The following is an 11,828-nucleotide window of genomic DNA, read 5'->3' on the forward strand; positions in this document are numbered from 1 at the left end:
GTCGGATGAAGTCCCCAACATTGACATTTTTCCAGCATTCATCTATGTATTTCTTCTCCTTCCTGAAATACATATGAAAACAGCAATTTTTAACAAATGCATGAACAGAAAACTCACAGAAACACACTGTAACTAGAAAATTACTGTAATAGTTAATTTATGCTTCCAAGTCATTAAAAAAACCTCTGATGAGATAGTCTATTAGCTCAAGGTGAATATGATTACAAAGAATCAGCTCTGGGGTCCAAGCCCTGTTTTTCTGGGAATTACATTCCAGGCATGCTCCCCGAATTATTTTAGCTCTATTTAAAATTCAGCCCACTTGCTTCCTGTATTTGCATTATTTCAAGACAGCAAACAGTGTTTTCAGGATTTCTCTTTGGGTCACCACTTTTTCTTGCAATTATGCAACCAAGAACAGCAAATCTTCCTTTCTGATCCGGCTTTTAAAAAATGTCTCTCTCCCAAGATGATGAATACCTACCATTAAGCAAAGAATATTCAGCAACCACTTCACTGATGCTCTGAATAGAAATACTTCTATTTACAGGCTTTTAAAATATCTTTTCCATTAATTTTGAATGTAAGGTACCAAGACTCTATAATACTCAAGGAAGCCAATAAAATCTCAGGCCTGTTAGCACTGGCTTGAAACACTCTATTAACACGAAATATCCAGGCATGACGTATGTAAGTTTGAACTGTTTTCAACTTTCCATTTATAGCTGCTGTTCTGCCTTCTGCTGAGATGAAGAATCTTCCTTTTATGCAATGACAGCAGTTTATTGCAAACACAATCAGTGGCGAATAGGATGTGAGGTAACAAGCAAAAAGGAGTGCTTGATGAACTAGCCGGAGGCACACAGTAGTAGGCTACTGCAATTCGGGTGACAAAACACACCTACAGCTGCTCTTACAAACACTGCACAGGTCTGGATGCAGTACATTTTTGTATGAACCATTACTGCCCTCAGTGACTGCCTGGCTTTTCTGCCTTGCACAGACTAACCTTAGAGGCTAGAGGAGCATGTACTCTCCACAGCCTTTGTTTCTCAGTCACCCAGACTGGGGTATAGTCCAGGCTGTGCCAGGGCTGTTTTCCACATTGTCCTTCCTCCCCCAAATCTCATTCAAAGCTGGCAGAGAAGCGCACTCTCACTGGGGAGTTGAGAAGCGCACCCAGCTTCTACAGTGCAGACGTAAACTAACAAGCTTTGCAACATGGCCATTGTGTGTAGACTGGCACTTATCCACTAGCTTTAACCAAAGTGCTAGCTATGTAAAATGCTTCTGATAAATATTGACGTAGAAACAGAGACCTCCAGTTACAAATAAATTATCAGAAAAATATTCCCTGTATCAAGTGTTGCACCCATACCTTTCAGTTTCCCTGCAGGACCACAGAGCATGCAAGAAAGTAAAAGGGTCCACTATACTTCCATTATCTTTGTATTTCACAGGCTTTGAATGAGTCTCATAATATCCTTTTATGACAGGTATAAGAGAAAAAACAATGATGTGGACAGCATTGACATGCTGGTTTTTGCCAGTTAATTTAGAATATGATCAATTTGCGTGCCTGTCTTTTTATTATCAATGCGTAATAACTGCTTGCCAGCAAACCTCTCACCACTTGCACACTCCACTCCTGACCTGCACCTACAGTCTGTAATACCGCAGTCCTGCACTGTGGAACAGATGCTAACATTTGTACCAAGCTACGCACTCAAATAGAAAAAGATCTCATTCTGTTTGGGGAAATGTTATTACATTACGAGTACATCCCGATACCATTAATGAGCTTTACCAATAGTGATAAATTAGCAGCCCTTGAATTTCCATGATGCTTACAGCAATTTTAGAGGAATTAAAAATACACCTTTCAAAACAAATGCTGTGCACAACAATGCTTAACTATTCAAACTACCTTGGTTAATACAGTAGAAATTCATGCATGAACACTCTTGCCTCAGTGAAAGAATAAATTTTTCAGCAAATTTTACACTGATTTGATATCCATTTAGCAAAACTGGTAATCAAGACTCAACTAGACTAGTCCTTGAGCAACCTGATCTAATTAGATCTGCTTGGAGCAGGGGGTTGGACTAGATGACCTACAGAGACTCCTTCCAACTTGAATTATTTTATGATTCTATGAGTACCCAGAAAGTAAACCAAAAGATTTATCAACCACTTTTGCACATATACTCATAATTAAATAGTAACAATAAACCAGAAAGACTGTTGTCTCTTACCTGCTATATACTTTGGTTTGTAAATTGTTAATCTGTTTATCCATTTTGTACTTTGAGTAATCCTCCAGACCATCTTTAACTGCAATAATTGTCAGAACTGCTAGAAGAGGTAGCATTGTAATTTCTTTTTGGAAGGCTTCCACCAGAGGAACCCAATTTAGGACAACAAGAAATAGGAAATACAAATTGGCAACTCTGAAATAAAGAGAAAACACAGGAGTTAGCTGTGCTAGCAGGCATCCTTATTCCCCCCACTCCATGCTATAGAGACATTTAAGTTAGCAGTAATTTCTCTTTTCTTCACCCCAACTGCAATTTAAGAACTAAATATCCAGAACTCTGTTTTCACTCTCCAGTCAACAGATTACTTAGCTGCATTTGCTTAACATGCATGATTTGAAGATGAAAAAACCAAGAATTTTCCTGTATTTTCAAACTTGTCCTCCAGGCATGTGTCTTCTAGTGAGTCTCTGGTGAATTTGCACTCTCTCAAATTTCCATGTCTTCTAAACCTAATTTTATCATCTCCTGGGGGAGATGACATGTTTTTAAAAAGGAGCCATCCTACAACCTCCCTGCATAACTTTACAAATCAGCAGTCCTCCGAGCAGAAGCAGGATGAAAAAAACTGGCCACAGAAAAAGACATGAGGGAAGGGAAAAAATACATTTGCAGGAAAAGAGCTACAAATCCCACTGCAGATTGCCATGTGTCAGTGCTCCAAGAGTAAGGGGTATTTCAATAAGCCAAAGAACAGAATGAGTGGGAATTACATAACTATGGAGAAAAGCATTAGTGCAACACTGATGATGCTGAACAGACTCTGGCCAAATAACACAGATCTTTTCAGAAGTGATAGGCAGGTCGAAAGGAAGAATAATTGTTTAATATCTGTCTATATAGTAATACACACATTTAAATAAAAGGATTCCACTTCAGAAGAATTACCACAATCAAAAGGAGTTTATTACCTGTGAAATTGTTCAAATAAATTCCGTGGTAAAAAATTCAACAAGGTATACTTAGTAGTCCGTATTTTGTTGTTCATGTACAGTTTTGATACTTTTTCATACTCTTCCTTAAAATGTCCCAAACAGGGTATCACTATCCTGTGTTTGCCAATAGTTTTTGATGACTGATAGCATTTGTTACTTGAATTGCTGATGCTGCTACTTTCTCCGCCCTCTGTAGATATCAGTCGCTGCCAACGGTATCGGGCCCAGCGGATGGGATCTGCCATTGTGCCTGAAACGCTTTGTAATCCAAGGAGTTGTCCTCTATCTAGAAACATATTAAAATAGAGCAAGTTAAGTAACAATTCTGTAAAGGCTTTTCCAACCAAAAAGTCACAGTTACAGTTTTGAATAAGCCTAGGAAAAAAAGTAATTTACATATTTTGATTTTTAAAAACCCACAGATAATAGGTTACATGAGATCAGGAATCTCTGCTTCAAAGGTTGAATTTATTTGAATTTCACCCACCCTTTCAGGATCCTAAAGTTTGAGCACTCTGTTTTGTGCATTTTAGCACAATATTTTTGTAATAGCACCTCATGTAAGCAGCCCTGTTTCTCGTGGTAGTATGGTGAAAAAGCAGACAAGCTGCTAATTCTGCAGAGAACAGCATTTTGAAAGGAATCCTTATCTCAGACACTGCAGTCTTTGCTCATGATTAACAACCTTTATTAAACTCGAGTCAACAATATAAGCAACAGGCATCTGACTACAGCCTTTGACCTGAAGTGAGAATTGCCAGTGAAAGGCACTATAGTAGCGATTACTAGCAAAAAGCCTCTTCCTATTGAATTAGAAACAGGTTTGAGAATTTTTACCAGCTAATAGAGGATGAATAAACTTCATGCCAATGCTTCTCCTCTACTCACCTAGCTAAGCTCTAGCAATCTAGACAGGAATTTGTTTTCCTAAAGAATGCCAAAGCTCATAGGTATGGGTGATACTCACTTTACCAAACCATGCGATGCAGTCAGAAAACGAAAATACACATGAACTATGCTTTAATAGAAGCTCAAAACTTCTATTTTTTACAATGATTTTTTTTACAATTTACAATGAGTTTTTACAATTAATAGTTGCTACATTTCTTGTACTGCTTCTTCCATAGAACGGCTCATCTTACATTTGTTTTAAACTGTAACTTGCATGAGTCCCAAATCATCAGTACAGATACTTCTGGCTGCAGATTACTTCCATCTGGCAACTTACTATCTGCATCATGCATTATAGAAAAATTTTTTATTAAATCCTCTTCCTAAATTCCCACACAAAAACTGCCTCTACAACTTGCTGGGTCTTTCTAAAGGAAATCTATTTACTACAGATTAGCCTACGCAGTCATCAAACTAATCCTGATTTTGGCTTAAATCAACTCAGACTTCTATTCATGTGGTATCTCTTTCTCTGTCATTGTCAAATGCCACTCTGTGCTGCTCAGATTCCTCCAAAATGTTGCTGTAAAAAGTAATTTTCCAAACTATTGATCTGACACCATCAGAGCTTCTCTTCCATATCTTCCTTGATTTTTCCTTTCTTCTACTACAATTGCAGAAATTTTGAAACATGGGCACAGTGTCCTCAGCAGGTCCTCTAGCAATCCACATCAATCCATTCTGTTCTCAAAAAGAAGAAGGTTCTGCAAAAACTTCCTAAAAAGCCTGGTCCACTGCGACACTACCCTTTGGCTAGAAAGCTTTCCCATAATGCCCAACTGGTCTCTTCCTCTCATGAAATTAAGATGATACATTTTTGTCCTATCATCATTAGATGTGAATAGTTATTGACTGTTACAATCTTAATGTCTTGCAAGACTGTTACCACATACACAAAACTCATGTTTCTCTTCAGAAACCGTGTTCTGCATGTGAAGGGAGAAAATGAGCAAGGAGAAAAAACAAACCTCGGTATAGCATCTCTTCTCAGCATCCCCCCACAGTTCCCACATGAACTACTGTTCTCCCAAGGCCCTTCTGTAGTGCTTCCCCAGGCAATGTAAGGGACCAGAAAAAAAAACCTTTCCTTTTTCCTCAGTGCTAAACCTCGTGGTCTCAGTAACCATCAGATGACCAAAGGGAAGCAACAGCTGCACAGGAAGGCAGCCATGTCTGGGACTTCTCAGAATCCTCTTATTTTCACAGAACATGGCATCTTCACATCCTTGCTCCCTCTAATCCTACTGCCCAGGGGACAGTCCCCAGAGGGACTGCCTTCTGCATAGAGGCTACTATCCTGTTTTAGTCAGGGTTAGTCTTTCCTCCAGAGATGGAAACTCCAACATCCAGAAGCAGCTACTTCACAGCAATGAACTACTTTTAAGGTAGGTATGGCTACCATATAGTCAGACATGTGAATACTGATCTGTACACACCTGAAGGACATGCTTCAATTAATTTGCACCGAGTCTGAGAACAAGCACAAAGCTTGGAAGGAAGCCAGGTCTTCAAAAATATTTAGGGACTGCAGAACTTGCTGCTAGTGGAGCCCATACTTTACTGTTCAGAGCTCTTTAATACACATAAGGCTCTCAAAAACCAAATGAACACCAACCTATCTACATGAGTCAGGACTGACACAGAGAACAAAGTACTGAAAACTAGAGAGTTTAAAAAGCTGACTGGCTGAAAAAAAATGGCACTTTCCTCTTTTGCAATCATAAATTCTGGCAGTTCAGTTCTTTGAAAAACACTTTTAGGTTTTGGATGGCATCCTTAAGGTTTGGCCATTTTTAGTAAACAACACTCTTCTTTAACTGTCTCTGCTGTGAACAAATCAGTAATTTCACAAACAGATCTTATGCAATGAGGGGCCTTTTAAAATAAATATTTGCTTTAATTTGCTGGATTATCACGGAGAGTTTTAACATGATTTCTTCTTTGCCCTGTTATCAGCCTCTTTCAAGCTTCCATCTTTAGCATGAATCATCCAAGGTGTGTCAATTAAGCATACTTTTGCTGGAAATGATAATTCTTTGCCCAAGAGCAGTAATTTGACCTATCCCTACATACTGTTACAATGTGCAATATCATAGAATCTTTGGGTTGGAAGGGACCTTTAAAGGCCATCTAGTCCAACCCCCCTTGCAATGAGCAGGGACATTGCCAACTAGATCAGGTTGCTCAGAGCCCCATCCAACCTGGCCTGGAAGCTTTCCAGGGATGGGGCATCTACCACCTCTCGGGGCAACCTGGGCCAGGGTTTCACCACCCTCATTGGGAAAAATTTCTTCCTTATGTCCAACCTAAATCTACCCTCTCTCAGTTTAAAACCATTAGCCCTTGTCCTGTCGCAATAGGCCCCGCTACAGTGTCTGTCCCCATCTTTCTTATAAGCCCCCTTTAAGTACTGGAATAAGGTCTCCCTGGAGCCTTCTCTTCTCCAGGCTGAACAACCCCAACTCTCTCAGCCTGTCCTCAGAGGAGAAGTGTTCCATCCCTTGGATCATTTCTGTGGCCCTCCTCTGGACCCACTCCAACAGGTCCATGTCTTCCCTATGCTGAGGGCTCCAGAGCTGGACACAGTACTGCAGGTGAGGTCTCACCAGAGCAGAGGGGCAAAATTCCCTCCCTCAACATGCTGGCCACGCTTCTTTTGATGCAGCCCAGGATATGTTTGGCCTTCTGGGCTACGAGCACACACTGCCGGCTCATGTCCAGCTTTTCACCCACCAGTACCCCCAAATCCTTCTTGGCAGGGCTGCTCTTAATCCCTTCATCCCCCAGCCTGTACTGATACTGGGGATTGCCCCGACCCAGGTGCAGGACCCTGACGATCCAGGTGTATGACCCTGCACTTGGCCTTGTTGAACCTCATGAGCTTCACATGGGCCCATTCCTCGAGCTTGTCCAGGTCCCTCTGGATGGCACTCCATCCCTCAGGTGTGTCAACCGCACCACTCAGCTTGGTGTCATCTGCAAACTTCATGAGGTTGTGCTCGATCCCACTATGTCATTGATGAAGGTATTAAAGAGTATTGATCCCACTACGAACCCCTGAGGGACGCCACTTGTCACTGATCTCCATCTGGACATTGAGCTGTTGACCACTACCCTCTGGATGCAACCATCCAACCAATTCCTCATCCACCAAACAGTCTACCCCTCAAATCTATATCTCTCCAATTTAGAGAGAAGGATGTTGTGGGGGACTGCGTCAAAGGCCTTGCAGAATATTCTTGCGGAAAACTTAAGGAAGCAAACATCACAAGTTTTTTCACAACGCCCTATGAACCAGGTATTTGAGAGCAGGTTAGATCTGTAGAGAAAATTTTATTTGTTTTTGTAAAACCAAACAACCATCTGATATTGGTGACTTCTGTGACCAGAAGCAGCAACAAAAGTAAAGAAATTCCTTCTCAAAGTAAACTCCTAGGGTGAAGGGTAATGCAAAGGCTTTAAATGGCAGATCCTGTTCACTCAGTGAAAATTATATAGGCAAAATAACCTATACAGCTAAACCACCTTTAAAAGCTTAAGAATTACATTGTCAGTAACATGCAAATAAAGATGGGAAGAGAGAGTTGAGAACTGGGAAGAACAAAAGAGAAAACCTCCTAAATTCTAATCTTTTTGGTTTTCATAATTTCTTACCTTTTACAGCATTTACTACCTGGTGACCACTGTTAAAAAAAAAGCGTATGTGGAGGAGCACTGGACCTTTTAGTATGACAGCATATTAAGACAGAATTCCTCATCACTGGATCTAGAGCCACAGATTTAAAGTGCATATGCAGTGCTGCTGAAGAGCAGTCAGCCCTCGCTGCACATGTATCCCTAACCCCTGACACAGCTCCAAAACCTCTGCCCCACCCTTCCTCATCCTCCTTCAGAGAAGCAGAGCTTAAAAAGGAACAGGAAACGTCAGATTCAGTTGCAGGCACTGCATATTTTGGCCAGTAGTCCCCAGTGTTTTACTGAAACAACTTTTAAGAAAACTCTGAAGACAACTGTATGGACAAGAAATAACTAACGCAAAACCACAACAGCACCACATTGGAAACACTGTATGAGAGGCAACAAGTAATCTCCTGTGGTCAAAAAGGTGAATCAGACAGTTCACCTGCATCTTGGGAAAAAAGCATCTGGATCTCATACTCTGCCACAACGCCCTCTGACTCACCTGGGATTTGACTGAGCTACCATTTGCAAATGATTTTTTTTTTTAATCATTTGCATTTCCATTTTAAAATACGATTTACAAGGTTTCAAACTTCAGAAATCTCTTCTGCATTTTTTTCCTCAAGTATTTTTCTTCTTCTTCCTCATTATGTTTGGATCATAAAGTAATGAGCACCTTTTCTTCGATTAGCTAGACGAAGGTGAAAAGGAGATTCATCAACTTCATGTTAGGTAATGCAATGCATGAAGTTGCTAAAGATCAAATAAAAGCTGTTCTAAACATTTTTTCAAAGAAATCCCTTCTCTTAAAACATAATTTTACCTTCTTGTCATGTCATTTTTCATAGTAAATTCTTGAGTTCTCCAGATAACATGAATTCAAACTAGTAATAGAAAATGGCAGATGTTTCTTTAAACACTGGCAAAAGACCCACAAGATGAATTATTTTGAAGCCGTATTTTTAAAGTTCTTTTTTTTTAAAAACTATTTTATGTATAAAAACCCCAACAATAACGTCCACGTATTTGGAAACAGGAAGCCTAAATGATCATAGTCTATGCTTTGAGGACAGCATCACAGAAGTTGAACTCTGTTCCCATTTTCATGCTACACACTCAAGTGAACACACTTGACCTTGCTAAATAGCAATAGCTAATACAGAGAGAATACAGATATGTCTTACATGCAAAAAGGCAAGGTTTTGTAGCAAGCTCACTAATGTCAAATGATCATGATGAAATTATCTAACACCGGACATATTATTTGCTTTCTCTCTATGTCAGTTCCCTCATGTACTCTGATTCTTTTCCCTTCATATAAAGCACTTTGAGGCATCGAAAACTGGAAGGACTAGATACGGTTTACATGCAATAGCTGGTTGTCAAATCTTTGTAAAAGTAAGGCATAGCAATGCCATTTTTACCACAGGACAGATCAACACTATACACTATCCATGTTTGACAGTCCTATTTCACAACAAAAAAAACCTTTAATAACTGTCTGCCAGGTAAAAAACCATTTTTAAATGGTCTGTACCCTGAAAGAAGGGCCTTTCATCATAAAGCCCAGTATAAGCATTCTCTTGTATGTATATTTCATGTCCAAAAGTCTTCTTTTCCCATCACTCGCCTTTCACTGTCTCTTGTAAACTCTGTCAGCTTCCAATTCTGTGAAGTACCACTTTCACATCTGCATGCAAGCCTTTGCTCCTAGCTTTCCTGCAAGGAGAGAGCCGAGACTAAAAATTCCTTAGTCCCAGTTATATTATTCGGTAACCTTTGGCAAATCACTTGGCAAGCACTGATCTCTCCCATACCAGATTCTTTCTCAAGATTGTCTGCAAAACAGATGTGTAGATTATTTAGGCAATGTTTATACTGCTCTGGAACTGCACCTTACTATTATGTTGTGGTCATTTGCTCGCATGTCATGTGAAGTGCCCTACCAGTTACCCTGGCTTCTCTTGACCACTTCCTCCCTTCTGACAACTTCCTTCTCTTTTGCTGTGATCTCCAAATAGTTAGTCCTCATTCTTCTTTCAGAAAATTCTTTGTTAAATACACTTGGTAAATGACATATTTCACAAGAATGTTTCTCAGACCTTTGTCACATGCATGTGTATGGTGTGTGTTTCGATCCTGTTCTCGCACAGGCAGAGTCTTTGGACACAATGTGCAGTAGGCCTTATGTGTCATCTGGGCCTATTTCCAGCAGGAAGTAATCAATCGATGCTTGGCAAACAGAAATGCAATCGATAAAATTGCATTATCTTACCTGAAAAATGTCAACAGCACCCATAAAGGCAAGCAATTCAGACAATGCATATCTCCAGCAACAACCATTTTCTTAGCTCTCTACCTGAATATTTCAAGATGTTCCACAGGTCTGAGCTTCTGGGGTGACCAGAGAAGATAAAAAAATGCTAATCCACATCGAGGTCACACACAAAGCTATGGAAGTGTGGATCATCCCTGATCCACCCAAAGTCCCATTTAAACCTCTTAGCAAGTGTTGCTGCACAAGCTTACTAGCACTTGTATTGCTACATGACGACCGGAATACACTGTCAGAACTATACAGGCTAAATGTTAAAAAGGCCTCCTAACCATGTTTAAAAATCCAGAAGCTATTAGATCACAGAGAATTTTAAGGGAGCCATAGCCTAAAAATTAATTTACACTCTGAAGAGCAAATAATTCTTTTCTCCTAAGGTTTGCTACTTTCTCTGTAACATGCAACTTCACAAGTTTGTAACACGCCTTTGCAAGCCAGTATGAATGGTGCAGAAACACCCTAATATGCTGAATAGATCTGGATAAGAGACTTGTGCTGCCAATTTATGGGAGAAACAGCCAAAAACCTGCAGGAATCAAAACTTCAATTCTAAGAAAAATTTGTGGTTGTTTGCAACTGCATATTCTGAGTTATATTCATAAGGGGGATGCTAAGAACTCTTGGATTAACAGTAGAAGGCAGATGTTAACTACGAAAAGTGAAATGCTGTGGCAATATTTTGCCATGCACTCCTACCTACAAAGTCTGATTTAGCATGGGCAACAATGAAAAACTGCAAACCTTGAAATGCTTTATCTTGGAAAACAAAATGTATTGGTTGCGAGTACATTAAGTCAGCCATCAGCAGCTCTTCAAAACTGGAAAAAAAAATCAGCAGGATGCATTAAAACCCAGGAAGTGCCAAGGCCCTGACACAAGGTCAATAGCAAGATAATTTAACAGTAAACCATACACACAGTAGTATTGATTAATGTGCTACAGCGTGGGAGAGGTACATAAAAGCAGAAAATCTCCTCCACCTTGGGTAAAGTTATTTAGGATGCCAATCAGATCTTGTACCTACAGACACGCTGAACCATACACTAACAAATTTTAGGTTTAAAACTCAGATGAATCACGTATTTCTGCTACAGGTAGCCAGTTTCAAAATAAAACCAAAGACTGCTGGAGAGTTATGATCTGTGCAAACATTTTACATCCTCTTCTCCATCCATCAGAAAAGTTCTGCTTTATGCCCTGTTCTCATGTGCCACATTGGTCTCTCAAAACTGTAAACCAAAACCTTCCAGGTTAAGTCTCACTCTGTTATGACCATCTTTTCTCACAAGTATATCTTTAGCTTATGGTCATGCAGCATTTAATCACTGCAGATGCTTTGATATGTGCAAAATTCTAATTTTACAGTAAGGCTAAGTTGTAAGCCATGTTAAAAAATTTACACTGGTGTTCAAATGATGCAAAAAGATGTGATTTTTTTGTAGTCAGTGTACGCTCCCTAAGTTACAGTAAACAGTTGTAAAGGAAATGGATCAATATTGGCAGTATTGCTTGTTTTTAACTATGCTGATTTCTTTAAAGCGACAAAACTCTGTTATGTACACAAGGTCTAGGTTACTCATTGAAACTTACACTTGAAAGTACCCATTTCAG

General features: G+C 39.7%; 1 protein-coding gene across 1 annotated transcript in view; it reads right to left on the reverse strand.

The window, feature by feature from the left end:
* Positions 1-3,495, reverse strand: part of ATP10D (ATPase, class V, type 10D) — a 34,824-nt gene extending 31,329 nt beyond the window's left edge. Inside the window, 3 exon segments of the mRNA XM_010291473.1 lie at positions 1-62; positions 2,256-2,450; positions 3,227-3,495. The exon segment at positions 1-62 is cut by the window's left edge and continues 8 nt beyond it. Coding sequence (XP_010289775.1) covers positions 1-62; positions 2,256-2,450; positions 3,227-3,495 — 526 coding nt within the window.
* Between the last annotated feature and the right edge of the window lie 8,333 nt (positions 3,496-11,828).

The sequence above is a fragment of the Phaethon lepturus genome, unplaced genomic scaffold (assembly GCF_000687285.1).
Source record: "Phaethon lepturus isolate BGI_N335 unplaced genomic scaffold, ASM68728v1 scaffold7150, whole genome shotgun sequence".
NCBI classification, from domain to species: domain Eukaryota; kingdom Metazoa; phylum Chordata; class Aves; order Phaethontiformes; family Phaethontidae; genus Phaethon; species Phaethon lepturus.